The sequence below is a fragment of the Hyperolius riggenbachi genome, chromosome 5, assembly GCF_040937935.1.
Source record: "Hyperolius riggenbachi isolate aHypRig1 chromosome 5, aHypRig1.pri, whole genome shotgun sequence".
Taxonomy (NCBI): Eukaryota; Metazoa; Chordata; class Amphibia; order Anura; family Hyperoliidae; genus Hyperolius; species Hyperolius riggenbachi.
In genome coordinates, this window is record NC_090650.1 from 28,221,043 (window position 1) to 28,244,583 (window position 23,541).

The following is a 23,541-nucleotide window of genomic DNA, read 5'->3' on the forward strand; positions in this document are numbered from 1 at the left end:
CGAGCAGTCTCCAACCCATTAGTCAGAAACTGCTAACGGGAGAGCCAGCGCTGGAACAAGAGGACCAGGAGAGGAACGGGAAGGCATCATAGGACCCAGAGCCTTCCATCTCCTTAGTTAAAGAACTTCCGAGGTGAAAATAAACTGGTGAGAAAAACAATTGTATCTATCCTCCTCCTAAAAAAATGACTTTTTTTAAGATATCCCACAGTTTTATTTTATATTTAAATATAGTTTTAAGTTTTTACTGTTTCATTGTCTCTGGTCAATGACATCTTCATTGAAGTATGCCAAAACTATGAATTATTAACCCTTTTTATCTCTTTCCTGTTCTCAGAAGCCATTTACTGACAGGAAAATGTTTTATGGCTGTAATTACTTATAAGTGAGGGTTATGCTATAGTCTGACCCAGTCCCGACCCGGACAGAAACTGTCACTTGCATACCTGATGTTTAACCCTTTCAGGCAGAGAAAGAAAAAAGGAACACAGCTGAGTTATTTGTGTGCTTGGCACTGTATATACACATGTCTATCTTATCATGTCACCTCGGTTGTCTTTAGTATCTGTTTTTTTTTTTTTACTTCGTTTCAGACTTACTTTAAATACTATTCCCTCTCCGAGTTGAAGCAACTCTGAGGGAGATGTAATTTGGGGATCCGGGAATTGTTGGAACCCCGAATTACCCTTATGCGCCCCATGCCCTATAGCATTACTGCTATAGTGGCCCTTAGTTTTAGTGCTCGACATTGAGCGCCGAAACCACCTGCTTCGCTGGAGACGCCATTACCCTCAACACCTCAAATAATGGCACATTCCACCTTCACAACCCACTGAGAAAGACAGAACAGTGGAAGACACCATCTTTGCCAGGGACTATAACTGCACAGTGTTTTCCCCAGGCTGTCATCAGCTCACCTCCTCCTATGCTGTAAGCAGAGTTGCTCACAGAAACACCGGCCCTGCATTCTCTTATCTCGCCCCACCCGGCTACTTTTTCATGCCGCCCGGCTGGAAAAAATTTCTGGGGAAAACACTGTTGCAATAGCATTAATTTATGTATGGAATTCTGCAGATGGGGAAAACCTCTAGGCTGCGCTCCCAATTCGCTCTGTTAACAATTATGTTCAACAACATCTGCCATTATCAACATCTATAAATGAGTGGCCAGTCACATGATCAGCCAATCTGGAAAGACACTGATTGTGAAACAGCAGACAGCAGCAATCCCCTTGGTACCTGGAAAAGGTCCAGTTATGGATTAACAAGTTCAGCACCACCCAGTTTTAGACTTTCCTAGATATTGAAATAGGTCCCAAGGATGTTGGTGTCATTTTGGCTTGTTCATCAGCAATGCTCTTCTTAATGTGCGACTTCTGGTGCTTGACAAGTGTTGAGCTTCTGTTGAACTGTTTGCCGCACTCTAGACAGGAGTAGGGCCTCTCTCCGCTGTGAATGCGGCGGTGGATAGAGAGGTGCGAGTGTTGGATGAAGCTCTTGCCGCACTCTTGGCAGCTGTACGGTTTCTCTTTGGTGTGAGTCCTGGAATGCGTGACCAAGTAAGTGCTGCGACTGAAGCGCTTGCCACACTCGGCGCAAGTGTATGGCTTCTCGCCGGTATGAGATCTGACGTGGTTGTTGTAGTCCGAGGCCTGGATAAAGCATTTGCCACATTCGGGACAAGAATAAGGTTTTTCTCCGGTATGAATTCTCTGGTGTCGGAGAAAAGCCGATTTACATGGACAACTTTTTCCACAGTAGCTGCAGATGAAGAGAGAACCTCTGTGTGGACTCTGGAGGCCACCAAGATGTGCTGTCTCTTCAGAACTGTTGAAAATGCTGGAAAAGTCTGTATTGCTGTTCAAGGTGGGGGAATCAGTCACTTCATGTTTGGTAACCGCTGTGTCTGTGGCCACAGAGTCACCAGACTCAACATTGTCTACAGGAGTCTTACTGAGATGATCAGGGTCAAGTGCTGAGCACTCTGGCTTTGGGTTACAGTTTTCACTTACTCCATTCTCTTGCACTGAGAGGGAAATTATGTCTTCCGTCTTTGGACTGTCCATCTCTTTCAAAACCTCCACCGGACCTTCAGATGTTTCCACATATCCGTTACAAGAAGCATTGTTGTTTTCTTCATCTGCATGTGGCATTTTCTTCTTCCACAAGACCTTTGTCTGAGGTGTGACAGATCCAGAGGGATCATCAGCGTCCCTCGCGGGAACTAAATATTTTTCTAGCGTAATTCGTAATGGTTTTATCTTTTTGTCCTCTCTGTATTGTGCTTGGCAATCCCTCGCTTGCTGATAGCTCTCGGCACTCTCGTCTGTCTCTGATTTAACAAGAGCAACCTTGGCTGCAGATGAGACAATGGCTGGTTCCTCCTGGTCAGTGTTGATCCCCCAGGTAGGTGGTGTGTTCTGGGTGAAGTTATAGGCAAGCTCTTCTCCATTCTTCCTCTGACACATGTGTAGGGTCTTCCGGCGGTGGGATTTTTTGTGTTTCACGAGAGTAGAGCTGCGGCTGAAGCTATTGCCGCACTCGATACAGATGTATGGCCTTTCTCCGCTGTGGATTCTCAAATGAAGCGAGAGGTGAGAATGCTGGATGAAGCTCTTGCCGCAAACGTTACACGTGTATGGCTTCTCTTTGGTGTGCGTTCTGGAATGCGTGACCAGGTAGGTGCTACGGCTGAAACTCTTGCCACACTCCGTACAGGTGTACGGCTTCTCACCAGTGTGGGATCTCACGTGGTTATTATAATCCGAAATCTGAATAAACCTTTTACTGCAGTCTGCACAGGAGTACGGCTTATCACCGGTGTGAATTCTCTGATGCCGAATGTAGGCTGACTGACACGGACACGTCTTTCCACATTCTGAGCAGATGTAGATCTTATGGTTGGACTTCTTCTTCAGGTTCGTTTCTGTATTGACAAATCGAAACTGGTTGTTCGCATAACCCTCTTGAAGGTCCGATGGAGGACTACTGATGTCTTCCCCGGTGGCTGGAGTTGCCAGTTTGTTGCTAAGGCATTCCGAGTTGCCTGCAACCTCAATGTCCGTGCTGGGACTTGGTCCTGTTTTCTCCACATCCGTTCTTGAACAGTTATTAGAGGTTTCTGTGGCCAAACTACGGAGATGAGCAATAATACTGGTGAGGTCAGTGGGACTTCGCTCGCCTTGATTGGCTTTCTCCAGACAGTTGGTGGAAGGTGCCGACTGAAGGTCCCCGGAGCTGCATACTCCCCACGTGGAGTCCCGAGGAAAGCACGAGGACAGTTCAGGGTTTATCAATGGAATTCCAGGTGGCATAAACTGAGTCGCCATCATCTCTTGCTGACCGGACCGCATGGTGCCGCCATCTGAAAGACACAAAGAGGCTTTTTTTTACCTTTCTCTATGTGACTGGAGAACCAACACTATAATCTCTGAGGGCCCGTTTCCACTAGCCGCCATGTGTCCTGCGAGATGCACGGCGGCACTTCCTTCCTGTGCGAGTACGCAGCAAAATCCCGCACAAAAAAATGCTGCAATGTCAGCCGAATCACTAAGGCAAGCGATTCGGACGGTGGCAGCATTATCCCCATGGCAGAGTTTCCCCACGCGATTTGCTTGTGGGGAAACTGCAAATTCATCCCGATTTCTGCAGCAGTGGAAAAGGGCCCGAACGGTTCTTGTACCTGTGGTATAACAACTGCCACATCTAATACTGTAAAAACCAAACACCGTCTATTAATAACTAAACCACTGCTACCACTAACCAGGGATCTGGGGTTGGCATCGAGGAGTCGGAGTCAGAGCAATTTTTTGAGTGCCTGGAGTCAGTGTTGGTAGTTTCATAAACTAAGGAGTCGGAGTCAGATGATTTTTGTACCGACTCCACAGCCCTGCCACTAACTCTCACATTTACCACTAGTAGCTTTACTCCTGACACACACCCTCCCATATTAACTAGAGCTCTGAAGTACTACTAACTATCCCCTACCAATATCATTCCACTCCTTACACATACCCTAAGCTAGGGAACAAAATATGAAATACTATAACTACTAGCACCAGGGCCGGATTACCAACCAGGCAACAAAAGCAGTCGCTTGGGGCCCCATTCAGAGTCAAAGGGGCCCCATCAGCACATAAACCAGCCCTCGCCATCCTGTCAGCGGTGGCTGGATGGTATAATGGTTAAAGGGACTCTGAGCAGTGCAGTAACTATGGAAAGATGCATATCATTTTAAAGCTCTCTTTCTCCTCTTTCCAATGATATTTAAACTGCCACCCTATGCCTTTTAGTTTTCGTTATTTTCGCGATCAAAATCGCGGCCACAGCAATTTCGACCGCGAAAACTAAAAGGCGTAGGGTGGCAGTTTATCTATCATTGGAAAGAGGAGAAAAATGATATGCATCTTTCCATAGTTACATTGTATTACACAGGACGACTTTTCTCCAAAGTCGGCAGCTCGATTCAGCACAATGCAATGAAATATAAGGAACCCAGGGGGATATAATTACAAACATTATACTGGTAGGTGTGAGGATGTAATTAATTAGTTGTGGGTATGCTTAAAGGCGTACCCACAGGCACTGCTCGGAGTCCCTTTAAGGGCTCTGCCTCTGACACAGGAGACCAGGGTTCGAATCTCGGCTCTGCCTGTTCAGTAAGCCAGAATCTATTCAGTAGGAGACCTTAGGCAAATCTCTCTAACACTGCTACTGCCTATAGGGCACGTCCTAGTGGCTGCAGCTCTGGCGCTTTGAGTCTGCCAGGAGAAAAGCGCGATATAAATGTTATTTGTCTTTCAAATGATGCCGCGCGCTGCTGATTGTCTTCAGAGCCAGGCTCTCCTCCTAGGTCCCCCTCCTGCTACTGTGCGCTCTGCCGCTGCCCACTCCTCCCTCCCTTCCCACAGAGAACCACAGCTGCAGCAAGAATGATAGCAGCAGATGGCAAACGCTCACTCACCTATCCATGATCCAAGCGATAGAGATCCCATCATCTGAAACCCATCTGTCTCTTCTACAGTGCAGCCGCTCGCTGTGAACTTCCTGATTTTCAGATCAGACAGAAAGTAGTAATAGTAGTAGTAACAGAGCGGCAGCACTCTAGAGGAGACAGATGGGCTCCGGATGACGGGACCTCTATTGCTTGGATCGCAAGAGGTGAATGTGAGTCATCTGGTGCTTTCATTCTCCCCCGCTGCGGCTGCCTTCTCTGCTGGAATATCGTATTCACTGGGATGGAGGCTGCATGGTGGCTGTCTAGTTTGGGAGGAAATCGGTTGTTCAGTGGTGGGGGTGGTTATGTATTTCTGTCTGGGGAACGGCTTCCGGTTTGGCGGTGTCCAGAGCTTTCTGCTATTGCCAGGCTGAAGATGCAGGGGGAAAGTGCTGCTGCTGTGATATCTGGCGCCCTCTTCACAGGAGTGCCCCAGCCCCTGAGTGCAAATGTCCCAGCCATTCATCTCTCACTCTGCATTTTGTCGCTGCTATTCCCTGCATTGTGCACCCACAGAGGAAAGCGGGCTGTTGCCCATAGCAACCAGTAGCTTGGCTGCCCTGGTGTGTGCGGCATGTTGCTGTGCAGCTGCATCTTCTGATTCTATTACGACATGATGGGGGGGCCCAAATCAGTTACTTTGCTTAGGGCCCCATTTAGCCTTAATCCGGCTCTGACTAGCACCAACCTAACTATTACATCTTCTGGTGGTAAATCTGAGCCCTACTAACTCTGCTTGGCACATCAGAATTTAGAATGCTAATCCACACGCAATGTCGATGAAATCACAGTAAGTATCTCAAAAGCCCCCCCCCCTAAAATAACCAACTGAAAATAAAACCCTCAAACCTCAATTCCACTACTAACCCTTCCCCTGACATCTACCATCATAATGGGGCAACTATATCTACATGGGGGAAACCTGACATCTACCTACCTATGCTGGGGCAACTATACCACCTATACTAGGGCAATTATACTAGCTACCTACCTTTACTAGGGCAATTATACTAGCGACCATCAGGGGCACCTTCCGCGCCGACTCCACGCAGGAATTGAAGGCCCGACGACCAGGAAGGCTCCTAGGGGAGAGGCCACCATGATCCTCCGCACACTCCAGCCACGGAGGACAATGCCATGCAGGCCTCCAGCGGGTCGGTGCGCCCGGCTGCACAAACCGCCTGCGGGCCGACAGCTGATCAGCTGTTCGGGCTTTTTCTTTTCTCGGGCACTGGCACTTTCGGTGCTGCCTGGCTGCTGCCCCGAGCCAGCCCCTCAGCCACCGCCACTCCATGCAGGCAGGAGGCCTGACCACCACCGCTTCATGCCGGGCCTCCCACGTGGTAGTGGGTCTTTACCAGCCACGGCCCCCAGCCTTACCAGGGCCATCTGCCACTGCCATGGCTCGTGTCGTCCACCACTCAGCCGGGAGTACCAGCGGTCAGCCTGCCCCACCACCCACCACTCAGCCGTGAGGACCAGCGGTCAGCCTGCCCCACCACCCACCACTCAGCCGGGAGGACCAGCGGTCAGCCTGCCCCACCACCCACCACTCAGCCGGGAGGACCAGCGGTCAGCCTGCTCCACCACCCACCACTCAGCCGGGAGGACCAGCGGTCAGCCTGCTCCACCACCCACCACTCAGCCTGGAGGACTAGCGATCTACACCTGGCGACTTCTCCACGGGGATGGACTCTGTTTGGACTGTTTTGTCGGACCCTGGGGTGCTTTTTTTTCCTTATCCTGCAGCCCTGGGGGGGACTCTGCCTCTGTCTCTCTCCTCTTGCCCTGGTTCTTTCTCTGTTCGTTCTTTCTCTGTTCGTTCTTTCTCTTTTCTCTTTCCTGCCTAAGTCTCTTAGCTATTCCTGCTGTTTCTCTCTCTCTTTCGCTGTCCACTCTCTCCATGACACACGGAGGGGCGTCTGGAGCTGCTGCGGAGCTGAGCGAGCGCCACCGGCAGAGGGCCACCGGCTGCTCCCCTCACACAGCTCTCCAGACTCCCCCACGCGTCCGTCATTATAGCTAGTGTGCTGTATTTATAGGTATATGCTACTTGTACTACTGTACCTGACCGTACATGTTGGATTGCATGCATGTGTTTGTACCATCTCCGACCCTGTCTGAGCCAAAAATAATTCCGGGTTCAACTCACGTTGTACTTAGCGAAATAAACGTGATTCTACCTACCTATACTGGGGCAACAATACTACCTATACTGGAGCAACTATACTGGCTACCAATACTGGCTATTTGCACTGGGGGCAACTATACTAGTTACTTATACTGGCTACCTATACAGGGGGCAACTATACTTAGCTACCTATAGAGGGAGCAACTATACCTGGCTACCTATACTAAAGGTGAAAATTTTCGGTTGCTGTCCGATCATTCCAAATTGGGTGGAGGGCATCCTCACAAGTGTGCCTCAGGCAGCAAAAAGTCTAGAACTGGCCCTGAGGCTAAGCTGTAGGACACATCAAAATGTATTGTACTAACTCATTTTGATTAAAATTCGGTAACATATAACTAATTTCATAAATTGGATGCACAGATTTCTAGCATGTACACGGACAGTAGTGCAGCACCAAAATAGAGGATCCTGGCAAGCAGTAGTGGAGTGGAGATATATATTTATAAATTCTTTGGCAATGTTACACTTACCAGAAACTTATATCTATAGTTACCCTTCACTTAGCATACACCCTACACTGTAATCCCTATGCTGTAGTGCGAGGGTCTCAAACTCGCGGCCCGCGGGCCATTTGCGGCCCTCAATACAATATTTTGTGGCCCACGCCGGCAAAAGAGACACGGAAGCGAACTATTATTTGCCTATTTTGCCTTTCGCTTCAGTGCTCCCAAGTAATCCGCCTCATCCCCGCCGCTAAACGAGGGCTGCAAAACCCCCAAATCCCCCGGGCAAACATCCACGACTGCGCTGAGGGGCAGAGCATCCAGCTGTAGCTCTGCCTCTCCAGACGTCAATTGCCGCACGGATCGCCGCCTCTCCCCACCCCTTCTTGTGAAGGAACAGTGAGAGGGGCGGGCAAAGGCGGCGTTCTGCCGCGATTGACGTCAGGAGGGGCAGAGCTGAAGCTGGAAGCTCTGCCCCTTCCAGGAAATGCCTGCGGATTGCCCCCCGGGCGATTTGGGGGCTCTGCAGCCCTCGTTTAGCGGCTGGGATGTGGCGGATTACTTGGGAGCACTGAAGCGAACTCCCTTATGTGGCCCAGCCTCATCCTGACTTTGCCTCCTGCGGCCCCCAGGTGAATTGAGTTTGAGACCCCTGTGTAGGGCCTACAGTAATCCTACACTTGAGATACTCAGTATGCAGCCCATGGCCTGAACTAGGTCCTAGAAGGGAGCCTGTGTCTTTGTAATCACAGATGGTACTCTTGTGCTACTCTTAAAATTTGTTCCAGTGGATTCTGTGTCCCTGTAGGTCCACCCTCACCATAACCTTACGCTTGAGACATGTCACGCAATGCTGGACCCGCCCAAGTCACACAAGTGTTTCTGACAGGCTTAGCAATAGTAAGATGATGGGATTGGTTTTTATCTCGAGCTCACCACATGTACTGGCTGTTGCTCCAGTAGTTGCCTGAACACTTGCAGCGCAAGGCTCCACTCCTCTCTCTATGATTGGCGCAATGTCAGACTGGACGGCTGGAGCTTCTGTCCCTGGAAAAGATACACAATAATCCGCGAGGCTGATTAAGGCCAAGAGAACAGAATGATACCAGAATAGATATGTAGCCATAGTGTAAAAACAAAACAAAGATAGTAACAAATAAAATCATTTGTTCACTGTAGACAGTCTGTGGACAGAGTACACATTCACAGAAGAGCTGCTTCTATGTGGTACTTTATTACTTACGTATTCTATATAATGGCAATGTTCAGAACAATACAAAGGCCTCAATTCACTAAGATCATGCTGGAGATAATAAGGCAAGAGAAAACTTACCTCCACACAGTGAGAGAGTTATCTTATCTCTTCATTCCTTAAGTTACCTCCTCTGTAGTTAATTTACCTCCTCTGTAGTTAATTTGCCTCCTCTGTAGTTTTTTTCACATGCAGCAGCCTGTCTTTAACTCTGGAGTTATTTTAAGGATTGAAGAGTTAACTTAAAGACAGAAAAGTTAACTTTAGGTTTGCCTGAGGTAAAATGTTTCCTGAATACTACATGCCTTATCACCATGGTAACAACTCTAGAAGAGTTATTAAAGACAGGAGATAAGCTTAGTGAATCGAGGCCAATGAGTCAATCAAAGTTGAACCTATCCTTCCCCCCACCCATCCATCACCTAAGAGGGTGTTCTGCATCTCTACATCCAACGACTGTCTCTTTTCTACCCGGCTATCAAACTACCTCCCAACACTCCAGAGCTTCTCCTCTACCCGGCTATCAAACTACCTCCCAACACTCCAGAGCCTCTCCTCTACCCCGCTATTAAACTGAGTACATTTGAAATCGGCGCCGGTAGGCTCCGTCGCAGGATACAGCGTTATATGGCTGATCTTGCTTCTGCACAAGTCCGGGCCGTTTTAATTACTATTCCCCCTCCAGGTCGCCATGGATAGTGGGGGAATTAAATATTTTGGCTTCCAGCGAGTGCTGGAGGCCGAATTATTGTGTTTTTTAAGCAACTTCGGCTCCATTTGCTGACGGCGCCGACGTTACTCACTGAGCGCCTCTATAGACTGATTACAGTCTATGGCGGCACTGGCTGCGCCCAAATCTAGCAGCGCTGAAAAGCACTGCTCCGATCAAACTACCTCCCACCACTCCAGAGCCTCTCCTCTACTCGGCTATCAAACTACCTCCCACCACTCCAGAGCCTCTCCTCTACCCAGCTATCAAACTACCTCCCATCACTCCAGAGCCTATCCTCTGTCCAGCTATCAAACTGCCTCCCATCACTCCAGAGCCTCTCCTGTACCCAAGTATCAAACTACCTCCCATCACTCCAGAGCCTCTCCTCTACTCGGCTATCAAACTACCTCCCACCACTCCAGAGCCTCTCCTGTACCCAAGTATCAAACTACCTCCCACCACTCCAGAGCCTCTCCTCTACTCGGCTATCAAACTACCTCCCACCACTCCAGAGCCTCTCCTCTACCCAGCTATCAAACTACCTCCCATCACTCCAGAGCCTCTCCTCTACCCAGCTATCAAACTACCTCCCATCACTCCAGAGCCTCTCCCCTACCCGGCTATCAAACTACCTCCCACCACTCCAGAGCCTATCCTCTGTCCAGCTATCAAACTGCCTCCCATCACTCCAGAGCCTCTCCTGTACCCAAGTATCAAACTACCTCCCATCACTCCAGAGCTTATCCTCTACTCAAGTATCAAACTACCTCCCATCACTCCAGAGCTTATCCTCTACCCAGCTATCAAACTACCTCCCATCACTCCGGAGCCTCTCCTCTACCCAGCTATCAAACTACCTCCCATCAATCCAGAGCCTCTCCCCTACCCGGCTATCAAACTACCTCCCACCACTCCAGAGCCTCTCCTCTGTCAAGCTATCAAACTACCTCCCATCACTCCAGAGCTTATGCTCTACCCAGCTATCAAACTACCTCCCATCACTCCAGAGCCTCTGCTCTACCCAGCTATAAAACTGCCTCTCATCACTCCAGAGCCTCTTCTCTACCAAGCTATCACACTGCCTCCCATGACTCCAGACCCTCTCCTCTACCCAGCTATCAAACTACCTCCCACCACTCCAGAGCCTCTCCTCTGACCAGCTATCAACACTACCTCCCATCACTCCAGAGCCTCTCCTCTACCCAGCTATTAAACTACCTCCAATCACTCCAGAGCCTCTCCCCTGCCCAGCCATCAAACTACCTCCCATCACTCCAGAGCCTCTCCTGTACCCAGCTATCAAACTACCTCCCATCACTCTAGAGCCTCTCCCCTACCTGGCTATCAAACTACCTCCCACCACTCCAGAGCCTCTCCTCTGTCCAGCTATCAAACTACCTCCCATCACTCCAGAGCCTCTCCTCTACCCAGCTATCAACACTACCTCTCATAACTCCAGAGCCTCTCCTCTACCCGGCTATCAAACTACCTCCCATCATTCCAGAGCCTCTCCTCTACCCAGCTATTAAACTACCTCCAATCACTCCAGAACCTCTCCTCTACCCAAGTATCAAACTACCTCCCATCACTCCAGAGCTTATCCTCTACGCAGCTATCAAACTACCTCCCATCACTCCAGAGCCTCTCCGCTACCCAGCTATCAAACTACCTCATCACTCCAGAGCCTCTCCTCTACCCAGCTATCAAACTACCTCCAATCACTCCAGAGCCTCTCCTCTACCCAAGTATCAAAATACCTCCCATCACTCCAGAGCATATCCTCTACCCAGCTATCAAACTATCTCCCATCACTCCAGAGCCTCTCCTGTACCCAGCTATCAAACTACCTCTCATCACTCTAGAGCTTATCCTCAACCCAGCTATCAAACTACCTCCCATCATTCCAGAGCCTCTCCGCTACCCAGCTATCAAACTACCTCTCATCACTCCAGAGCCTCTCCTCTACCCAGATATCAAACTAGCTCTCATCACTCCAGAGCCTCTTCTCTACCCAGCTATCACACTGCCTCCCATCACTCCAGAGCCTCTCCTGTACCCAGCTATCAAACTACCTTCCATCACTCCAGAGCCTCTCCTCTAGCTGGCTATCAAACTGCCTCCCATCACTCCAGAGCCTCTCCTCTACCCAGCTATCAAACTACCTCCCATCACTCCAGAGCCTCTCCTCTACCCAGCTATCAAACTACCTCCCATCAGGCAGGATACAGCGTTATATGGCTGATCTTGCTTCTGCACAAGTCCGGGCCGTTTTAATTACTAATCCCCCTCCAGGTCGCCATGGATAGTGGGGGAATGAAATATTTTGGCTTCCAGCGAGTGCTGGAGGCCGAATTATTGTGTTTTTTAAGCAACTTCGGCTCCATTTGCTGACGGCGCCGACGTTACTCACTGAGCGCCTCTATAGACTGATTACAGTCTATGGCGGCACTGGCTGCGCCCAAATCTAGCAGCGCTGAAAAGCACTGCTCCGATCAAACTACCTCCCACCACTCCAGAGCCTCTCCTCTACTCGGCTATCAAACTACCTCCCACCACTCCAGAGCCTCTCCTCTACCCAGCTATCAAACTACCTCCCATCACTCCAGAGCCTCTCCTCTACTCGGCTATCAAACTACCTCCCATCACTCCAGAGCCTCTCCCCTACCCGGCTATCAAACTACCTCCCACCACTCCAGAGCCTATCCTCTGTCCAGCTATCAAACTGCCTCCCATCACTCCAGAGCCTCTCCTGTACCCAAGTATCAAACTACCTCCCATCACTCCAGAGCTTATCCTCTACTCAAGTATCAAACTACCTCCCATCACTCCAGAGCTTATCCTCTACCCAGCTATCAAACTACCTCCCATCACTCCGGAGCCTCTCCTCTACCCAGCTATCAAACTACCTCCCATCAATCCAGAGCCTCTCCCCTACCCGGCTATCAAACTACCTCCCACCACTCCAGAGCCTCTCCTCTGTCCAGCTATCAAACTACCTCCCATCACTCCAGAGCTTATGCTCTACCCAGCTATCAAACTACCTCCCATCACTCCAGAGCCTCTGCTCTACCCAGCTATAAAACTGCCTCTCATCACTCCACAGCCTCTTCTCTACCAAGCTATCACACTGCCTCCCATGACTCCAGACTCCAGAGCCTCTCCTCTACCCAGCTATCAAACTACCTCCCACCACTCCAGAGCCTCTCCTCTGACCAGCTATCAACACTACCTCTCATAACTCCAGAGCCTCTCCTCTACCCGGCTATCAAACTACCTCCCATCACTCCAGAGCCTCTCCTCTACCCAGCTATTAAACTACCTCCAATCACTCCAGAGCCTCTCCCCTGCCCAGCCATCAAACTACCTCCCATCACTCCAGAGCCTCTCCTGTACCCAGCTATCAAACTACCTCCCATCACTCTAGAGCCTCTCCCCTACCTGGCTATCAAACTACCTCCCACCACTCCAGAGCCTCTCCTCTGTCCAGCTATCAAACTACCTCCCATCACTCCAGAGCCTCTCCTCTACCCAGCTATCAACACTACCTCTCATAACTCCAGAGCCTCTCCTCTACCCGGCTATCAAACTACCTCCCATCATTCCAGAGCCTCTCCTCTACCCAGCTATTAAACTACCTCCAATCACTCCAGAACCTCTCCTCTACCCAAGTATCAAACTACCTCCCATCACTCCAGAGCTTATCCTCTACGCAGCTATCAAACTACCTCCCATCACTCCAGAGCCTCTCTGCTACCCAGCTATCAAACTACCTCATCACTCCAGAGCCTCTCCTCTACCCAGCTATCAAACTACCTCCAATCACTCCAGAGCCTCTCCTCTACCCAAGTATCAAAATACCTCCCATCACTCCAGAGCATATCCTCTACCCAGCTATCAAACTATCTCCCATCACTCCAGAGCCTCTCCTGTACCCAGCTATCAAACTACCTCTCATCACTCTAGAGCTTATCCTCAACCCAGCTATCAAACTACCTCCCATCATTCCAGAGCCTCTCCGCTACCCAGCTATCAAACTACCTCTCATCACTCCAGAGCCTCTCCTTTACCCAGATATCAAACTACCTCTCATCACTCCAGAGTCTCTCCTCTACCCAGCTATCAAACTACCTCTCATCACTCCAGAGCCTTTCCTGTACCCAGCTATCAAACTAGCTCTCATCACTCCAGAGCCTCTTCTCTACCCAGCTATCACACTGCCTCCCATCACTCCAGAGCCTCTCCTGTACCCAGCTATCAAACTACCTTCCATCACTCCAGAGCCTCTCCTCTAGCTGGCTATCAAACTGCCTCCCATCACTCCAGAGCCTCTCCTCTACCCAGCTATCAAACTACCTCCCATCACTCCAGAGCCTCTCCTCTACCCAGCTATCAAACTACCTCCCATCACTCCAGAGCCTCTCCTCTACCCAGCTATCAAACTACCTCCCATCACTCCAGAGCCTCTCCTCTACCCAGCTATCAAACTACCTCCCATCACTACAGAGCTTATCCTCTACCCAGCTATCAAACTACCTCCCATTACTCCGGAGCCTCTCCTCTACCCAGCTATCAAACTACCTCCCATCACTCCAGAGCCTCTCCCCTACCCGGCTATCAAACTACCCCCCACCACTCCAGAGCCTCTCCTCTGTCCAGCTAAGAAACTACCTCCCATCACTCCAGAGCCTCTCCTCTACCCAGCTATCAAACTACCTCCCATCACTCCAGAGCTTATCCTCTACCCAGATATCAAACTACCTCCCATCACTCCAGAGCCTCTGCTCTACCCAGCTATCAAACTACCTCCCATCACTCCAGAGCCTCTGCTCTACCCAGCTATCAAACTACCTCTCATCACTCCAGAGCCTCTGCTCTACCCAGCTATCAAACTACCTCCCAACACTCCAGAGCCTCTCCCCTACCCAGCCATCAAACTACCTCCCATCACTCCAGAGCCTCTCCTGTACCCAGCTATCAAAACTACCTCCCATCACTCCAGAGCCTCTCCTCTACCCAGCTATCAAACTACCTCTCATCACTCCATAGCCTCTCCCCTACCCAGCCATCAAACTACCTCCCATCACTCCAGAGCCTCTCCTGTACCCAGCTATCAAAACTACCTCCCATCACTCCAGGGCCTCTCCTGTACCCAGCTATCAAACTACCTCCCATCACTCCAGAGCCTCTCCCCTACCCGGTTATCAAACTACCTCCCATCACTCCAGAGTCTCTCCTCTGTCCAGCTATCAAACTACCTCCCATCACTCCAGAGCCTCTCCTGTACCCAGCCATCAAAACTACCTCCCATCACTCCATAGCCTCTCCTCTACCCGGCTATCAAACTACCTCCCATCACTCCAGAGCCTCTCCTCTACCCGGCTATCAAACTACCTCCCATCACTCCAGAGCCTCTCCTCTACCCAGCAATCAAACTACCTCCAATCACTCCAGAGCCTCTCCTCTACCCAAGTATCAAACTACCTCCCATCACTCCAGAGCTTATCCCCTACCCAGCTATCAAAGTACCTCCCATCACTCCAGAGCCTCTGCTCTACCCGGCTATCAAACTACCTCCCATCACTCCAGAGCCTCTCCTCTACCCGGCTATCAAACTACCTCCCATCACTCCAGAGCCTCTCCTCTACCCAGCTATCAAACTACCTCCCATCACTCCAGAGCTTATCCCCTACCCTGCTATCAAACTACCTATCATCACTACAGAGCCTCTCCTGTACCCAGCTATCAAACTACCTCTCATCACTCTAGAGCTTATCCTCAACCCAGCTATCAAACTACCTCCCATCACTCCAGAGGTTCTCCGCTACCCAGATATCAAACTGCTTCCCATCACTCCAGAGCTTATCCTCAACCCAGCTATCAAACTACCTCCCATCACTTCAGAGCCTCTCCTCTACCCAGCTATCAAATTACCTCCAATAACTCCAGAGCCTCTCCTCTACCCAAGTATCAAACTACCTCCCATCACTCCAGAGCTTATCCTCTACCCAGCTATCAAACTACCTCCCATCACTCCAGAGCTTATCCCCTACCCAGCTATCAAACTACCTCCCATCACTCCAGAGCCTCTCCTCTACCCAGCTATCAAACTACCTATCATCACTCCAGAGCCTCTCCTCTACCCAAGTATCAAACTACCTCCCATCACTCCAGAGCCTCTCCTCTACCCAGCTATCAAACTGCCTCCCATCATTCTAGAGCCTCTCCTCTACCCAGCTATCAAACTACCTTTCCTCACCCCAGAGCCACTCCTCTACCGGTTATCAAACTACCTCTCATCACACAACAGTAGAGACCAGGTTGAGACCCAGTCACTTCTTTTGATTGGTTCCAACTTGCACCTTTGTGGGATTCGATTGTTGGCTGGTTGTCTCCCTGACACCGCATATTAATTAGGTTGCAGCACCGAGGACATCTTTTCCATTGCACTCTGACTAAAACTCAAATTTTGATTCTAAATCAATACCGAATAACAGCAGAAAACTTGGAGGAAATAATGAAGGTTGATTGAATTTGGAACCTCTACATACCGAAGAAGAAGAGGTCCAAGTCGAATTCTCCATCGTCCCTCCCTTGCAGGACACTCTCGGCCATCTTTTGCGGGGTCCATAAAATCTGCCCCTGTTCTCTCCAGACACGACCCAGCACTGCAGGAAGCAAAAATCATAGAGAAATGCTGCACATTGATAGGAGAAAAGTTCTAAGACAGAAAGGTGGAAGTCACACACTCAATGTATGCGCATAGAGCCCTGATTATTAAATAGACTCTGTAATTTTAAAAAAAATGTCCCCTGGGGGGTACTTACCTCGGGAGGGGGAAGCCTCAGGGTCCCAATAAGGCTTCCCCCATCCCTGTTGCTGCAGGCAATCCAGCGCTGGCTCCCCCGAAGCATCCTGCAATCCTGGCTTGATAAGTCTGAAAAGCACTGATACCGTATATTTACCTTCCCTGGCTCCAGCAGGGGGCGCTGTTGCGGCACTCCGCACAGAGATAGGCGGAAATAGCCGATCTCTGTTGGGTCCGCTCTACTACGCAGCCGCAGGAGACATGCACCTGCGCAGTACAGAGGACCAACAGCGATCGGCTGTTTCCGCCTATCTCCGAAAGGAGAGCCTATACTGCGCCTGCGCTGGAGCCAGGAAGGTAAATATTTACATCCCTGCTGTTCGGAGGGGCACAGCGGGATCGCCATGGGACACAGGACGATGGGGGAAGCCTCAATAGGATCCGGAGGCTTCCCCCATCCGAGGTGAGTACCGCCCAGGGGAGGTTTTTTTAGTTACAGGTTTTCTTTCACCACTTAAGCCCAACTGGACGCACATTCACGTCCAGTTGGGCCGCGCGCACTCCCGCGGGCCGCGCGCACTCCCGCTGCCAGGTCGTTAGCCCAGCGATCAAAGAAAGGGATTATAGATCCCTTTCATTGATCGAAGTACCCCGCAGAAAAGCCGACAGCGGCTCTTTAGACGCTGCAGTTTTTCAGAGTTTCAAAAAGTTCCCCGTCTTCATTCATCCTCCTGGAAGCGTACGATCACGCTTCCAGGACTTTTTCATTGTGGCCAAATAGTAAAACACACATCCATTTTTTAATATATAAATAAAAAATTTTACATATATAATTAGCTGTTAACCTCCCACACCAAAAATTACCCACATACAATTAAAAAAAAATTACAATTAAACAACGCAAAAACAAAAAAAAACAAAAAACAAATAGTTACCTAAGGGTCTGAACTTTTTAAATATGCAGGTCAAAGGAGTATATTAATATAATTTTTTAAATTATGGGCTTGTAAATAATGATGGATGCAAATTTAAAAAATGCACCTTTATTTCCAAATAAAATATCGGCGCCATACATTGTGATAGGGACATAATTTAAATGGTGTAATAAGCGGGACAAATGGGCAAATAAAATAAATGGGTTTTAATTACGGTAACATGTATTAACTATAATGGCCAAAAACTGAGAAATAACGATTTTTTTCCATTTCTTTCTTAAAGAGAATCTGTATTGTTAAAATCGCACAAAAGTAAACATACCAGTGCGTTAGGGGACATCTCCTATTCCCCTCTGTCACAATTTCGCCGCTCCTCGCCGCATTAAAAGTGGTTAAAAACAGTTTTAAAAAGTTTGTTTATAAACAAACAAAATGGCCACCAAAACAGGAAGTAGGTTGATGTACAGTATGTCCACACATAGAAAATACCTCCATACACAAGCAGGCTGTATACAGCCATCCTTTTGAATCTCAAGAGATCATTTGTGTGTTTCTTTCCCCCTGCAGCTATCTTCCACTGAAGTGTCAGGCTGTTTCTTCCTGCAGAGTGCAGACAGCTCTGCCTGTATGTAATTCCTCAGTATGTGAAAGCTTAGCCAGCTCAGAGGAGGATTTATCCAGCTTGTAAAAGATAAGAGAAGAGAGAAGCTGCACTAATCTAAATAATACACAGGCAGTGTGCAGAGAGGGGCCTGGAGGGGGGAGATGCATCACAGAACCACAACACAGAAGAACTTGGCAGCCTTCCAGACACAGGCTGACAAGTCTGACAAGAGAGATAAGTTGATTTATTACAGAGATGGTGATAGTAGAACGTGCTGCAGTAAGCCAGAACACATTAGAATAGCTTTTGGAACTTGTAGGATGATAAAAAACAGGATGAAATTTTTGTTACAGAGTCTCTTTAAAGGGACTCCGAGCAGTGCAGAAACTATGGAAAGATGGATATCATTTTAAAGCTCTCTTTCTCCTCTTTCCAATGATCTAAAAACCGCCGCCCTACGCCATTTAGTTTTTGCTATTTTCGTGATTGAAATTGCCACGGCCGCGATTTCAATCGCAAAAATAGAGAAGACTAAAAGGCGTAGGGCGATGATTTAGGGGTCGTCAGAAAGAGGAGAAAGAGAGCTTTAAAATGATATACATCTTTCCATAGTTACATTGTATTACACAGGGCGACTTTTTCTGCTGAATGGAGCTGCTGACACTGGGGAAAGTGTCGTCCTGTGTAATACAATGTAACTATGGAAAGATGGATATCATTTTAAAGCTCTCTTTCTCCTCTTTCTGGCAACAGCTAAATCGTCACCCTACGCCTCTTAGTTTTCTCTATTTTTGCGATTGAAATTGCGGCCGCAGCAATTTCAATCGCGAAAATAGCGAAAACTAAAAGGCATAGGGCGGCCGGTTTATATATCATTGGAAAGAGGAGAAAGAGAGCTTTAAATGATATGCATCTTTCCATAGTTTCTGCACTGCTCGGAGTCCCTTTAATATCCCTGTTAAGATGGATTTAGAATAAAATAATTCTTATCAAAATGTATCACCCAAAGAAAGCTTAATTGGTGGCGGAAAAAACAAGATATAGACCAATTCATTGTGATGAGTAGTGATAAAGTTATTGGAAAATGAATGGGAGGTGAAAGTTGTTTAGATGCAAAAAATAAACAACCCTTCGGGCTTAAAGAGAAACTCCGACCAACAATTGAACTTTATCCCAATCAGTAGCTGATACCCCCTTTTACATGGAAAATCTATTCCTTTTCACAAAGAGACCATCAGGGGGCGATGTATTGTTGAAACCCCTCCCACAAGAAGCTCTGAGGACTGTGGTACTCCTGGCAGTTTCCTGTCTGTGAACCTTGTTGCATTGTGGGAAATAGCTGTTTACAGCTGTTTCCAACTGCCATAAAAGCATGCAGCAGCTACATCACCTGCCAACAGTAAAAATGTCACCATGTGATAAATGTCAGAATGTAAATCAGGGATTTAAAAGATTTTACAATGGGCAAACACTGACTAAATCATTTATACATAATTATTGTAAAAATGAAGCACTTTTTTTTATTACATTATTTTCACTGGAGTTCCTCTTTAAGTGGTTAAAGCTAATGGGAACCGAAATAAACAAAAACAAACAGTTACTTACCTAAGGAGAGGGAAGACTCTGAGTCCTATAAAGCCTTCCTGATACTCTCACGGTCTCTTCATTCCAGTGATGTCATCCTCGTTTGAATCCCCACTGCGGGAGGCTTTGAAAGTCTTCGGGAGCTCGAGTTCTCCCAAAGACGGGCGGCTATGCACTGTGCATGTGTGAGTGAATGTGCTACCGCAGGCGCAGAAGGGAGCCGCCCAGCTTCAGGAGCACTCAGGCTCCCAAAGACTTTCAAAGCCTCCCGCAGCAGAGAGCAGTATACGACCGATCGGTCAGATACTACCGGGGGTGACAGTACTAAAACGAGGACCAGAGCCTTCCCCCTCCATAGGTAAGTATCTGCTTTTTTCTTTTTGGTTCCCATTAGTTTTAAAGCGGATCCGAGATGAAAAACTAACTATGACAAGTAACTTGTCTACATATCCTTTCTAAAGTTTAGATAGTTTACACAGCAAATCTAGCTGCAAACAGCTTTAACAGTTTGTTTATTCCTGTGATACAATGAGAGCGGCCATGTTTTGTTTGTCACATTACACACAGGCAAGCTGATAGCATCTCCAGCCCTCAGCTCACTCCACTATCCTCTGCCTTTTAAATCTCTGGCTAGTAACCTCCTTCTCCTGCCCAGACTGAGCTCCCATAAGCCCTTGCTACATGGAGTGCCAAGGCACTTTGAGCTGTGGGCGAGACTTGTTTAGTTTATAGGGAATTAGAGTATTAAAACAAAACAAAAAAATTAATTGGCTTGAGGAATGCCCTATAAACTATATGAAAGGAACAGAATTATGCAATGAGTAAACGTTTATCTCAGAACTTTTACTCATTGCATAATTGTGTTCCTTTCCTATTGTTTATAGGGCATTCCTCAAGCCAAATACTTTTTCTTTTTTTGTTTTAATACTCTAATTCCCTATAAACTAAACAAGCCACGCCCACAGGTTTTCAGAGAGCCAAGGCACTTTCAGCAAGGGCTCATGGGAGCTCAGTCTGGGCAGGAGGAGGGGGAGGTATTACTAGCCAGAGATTTCAGAGACAGAGGGGAGGAGGGGGGATTAGGTTTTTTTGCTCAAGATGCAGATAAGCTTGCCTCTGTGTAATGTTTACAAACAACAAGGCTGCTGTCATTGTATCACAGGAAGAAATAATCATATTCTATTAAAGCTGTTTGCAGCTAGATTTGCTGTGTAAACTATCTAAACTTTAGATAAGATGTATAGACAAGTTACTTGTTATAGTTCGTTTTTCATCTCGGATCCGCTTAAAGAGACTCCGTAACAAAAATTGCATCCTGTTTTTAATCATCCTACAAGTTCCAAAAGCTATTCTAATGTGTTCTGGCTTACTGAAGCACGTTCTACTATCACCATCTCTGTAATAAATCAACTTATCTCTCTCTTGTCAGACTTGTCAGCCTGTGTCTGGAAGGCTGCCAAGTTCTTCAGTGTTGTGGTTCTGTGATGCATCTCCCCCCTCCAGGCCCCTCTCTGCACACTGCCTGTGTATTATTTAGATTAGGGAAGCTTCTCTCTTATCTTTTACAAGCTGGATAAATCCTCCTCTGAGCTGGCTGGGCTTTCACATACTAAGGAATTACATACAGGCAGAGCTGTCTGCACTCTGCAGGAAGAAACAGCCTGACACTTCAGTGGAAGATAGCTGCAGGGGGAAAGAAACACACAAATGATCTCTTGAGATTCAAAAGGAAGGCTGTATACAGCCTGCTGGTGTATGGATGTATTTTCTGTGTGTGGACATACTGTACATCAACCTACTTCCTGTTTTGGTGGTCATTTTGTTTGTTTATAAACAAACTTTTTAAAACTGTTTTTAACCACTTTTAATGGGGCGAGGAGCGGCGAAATTGTGACAGAGGGTAATAGGAGATGTCCCCTAACGCACTGGTATGTTTACTTTTGTGCGATTTTAACAATACAGATTCTCAGAGACTCCGTAACAAAAATTGCATCCTGTTTTTTATCATCCTACAAGTTCCAAAAGCTATTCTAATGTGTTCTAGCTCACTGCAGCACTTTGTACTATAACAGTCTCTGTAATAAATCAATGTATCTTTCCCCTGTCAGACTTGTCAGCCTGTGTCTGGAAGGCTGCCAAGTTTTTCAGTGTTGTGGTTCTGCTATGAACTCCCCGTTCCAGGCCCCTCTCTGCACACTGACTGTGTATTATTTAGATTAGAGCAGCTTCTCTGTTCTCTCTTATCTTTTACAAGCTGGATAAATCTTCCTCTGAGCTGGCTAGGCTTTCACATACTGAGTAATTACAGACAAGGGCAAAGCTGTTTGTAGGAAGAAAAGAGCAGCCTGAAACTTCAGTGCATGAGAGCAGAAGGGGGAAAGAAACACACAAATGATCTCTTGAGATTCAAAAGGAAGGGTGTATACAGCCTGCTTGTGTATGGATGTATTTTCTATGCGTGGACATACTGTACATCAACCTACTTCCTGTTTTGGTGGCCATTTTGTTTGTTTATAAACAAACTTTTTAAAACTGTTTTTAACCACTTTTAATGCGGCGAGGAGCGGCAAAATTGTGACAGAGGGTAATAGGAGATGTCCCCTAACGCATTGGTATGTTTACTTTTGTGCGATTTTAACAATACAGATTCTCTTTAAGGCTTCGGAGCCTGTTTGAATCTGGGAAACCTGGACAGGCTTTTGTTATTGAGGGGCAAAAGTATGAAACGCTCACATGGTTACAATGGATCACAAAAAGGACTAGAAAGACTGTGATTGGAATAGCAGTTGTGAGTGTGCAGCTAAATGTAACAACCATAGTGTAGAAGATGTTCCAAGATATCCTGGTTTAATTAAAAAAAAAATGTTATTCAGGCTACGTTCACAGTGGGCGTTGGGGTGCATTCTCTGTAACAGCAGGAATACAATGCAATGGCTAAGCGGCGCCGTGCCTTTAGTGAAGTGAAGCATACAGTAGATGAAAAGTATGCTTCACTGTTGCTTTTGCGGTATCACATTATTATAATTTAGTATTTATAAAACCACATAATCTTTCACAGCCCTGTACACAGTACATTGTCTTGTCAGTCAGTTGCCAACATTGGGGGGTCTCCCTTATTCTACAGACACAACATTGGGGGGTCTCCCTTATTCTACAGACACAACATTAGGGGTCTCCCATATTATACAGACACAACATTGGGGGGTCTCCCTTATTATACAGACACATCATTGGGGGTCTCCCATATTCTACAGACACAACATTGGGGATCTCCCTTATTATACAGACACAACATTGGCAGTCTCCCATATTCTACAGACACAACATTGGGGGGGGGGGGGGTCTCCCTTATTATACAGACACAACACTGAGGGTCTCCCATATTCTACAGACACAACACTGGGGGTCTCCCATATTCTACAGACACAACATTGGGGGGTCTCCCATATTCTATAGACACAACATTGGGGGTCTCCCATATTATACACACACAACATTGGGGGTCTCCCATATTCTACAGACACAACACTGGGGGTCTCCCATATTCTACAGACACAACACTGGGGGTCTCCCATATTCTACAGACACAACACTGGGGATCTCCCATATTCTACAGACACAACACTGGGGATCTCCCATATTCCACAGACACAACATTGGGGGTCTCCCATATAATTTACAGACACAACATTGGGGGTCTCCCATATTCTACAGACACAACATTGAGGGGTCTCCCTTATTATACAGACACAACACTGAGGGTCTCCCATATTCTACAGACACAACATTACGGGGTCTCCCTTATTATACAGACACAACATTGAGGGTCTCCCATATTCTACACACACAACATTGGGGGTCTCCCTTATCATACAGACACAGCATTGGGGGGCAATGCTCTCACCTCATTGGCCGGTCAGGCGCCCCCATGCGCCGGGCAGGGGGGACCCCGGGGTGGACGGGGCATGCTGGGAGTTGTAGTGCCGGTGAAACATCTCCCAGCATACAGCGCGAAGCACT

General features: G+C 47.8%; 1 protein-coding gene across 1 annotated transcript; it reads right to left on the minus strand.

The window, feature by feature from the left end:
- Positions 1-1,283: 1,283 nt before the first annotated feature.
- LOC137518049 (zinc finger protein ZFP2-like) lies at positions 1,284-23,539 on the minus strand. The gene is made up of 4 exons (XM_068235253.1): positions 23,426-23,539; positions 16,142-16,258; positions 8,566-8,676; positions 1,284-3,363 (listed from the first exon to the last, which is right to left on the minus strand). The coding sequence occupies exons 2-4, from the start codon at positions 16,203-16,205 to the stop codon at positions 1,286-1,288; spliced, it is 2,253 nt and encodes a 750-aa protein (XP_068091354.1). The 5' UTR covers positions 16,206-16,258; positions 23,426-23,539; the 3' UTR covers positions 1,284-1,285.
- Between the last annotated feature and the right edge of the window lie 2 nt (positions 23,540-23,541).

Coding starts and splice junctions, on each gene's coding strand:
- LOC137518049 (XM_068235253.1), bottom strand. CDS start 16,205: ATGGCCGAGAGTGTCCTGCAAGGGAGGGACGATGGAGAATTCGACTTG. Junction 8,677..16,141: donor CTTGGACCTCTTCTTCTTCG/GTATGTAGAGGT, acceptor TATCTTTTCCAG/GGACAGAAGCTCCAGCCGTC. Junction 3,364..8,565: donor AGCAACAGCCAGTACATGTG/GTGAGCTCGAGA, acceptor TGTGTCTTTCAG/ATGGCGGCACCATGCGGTCC.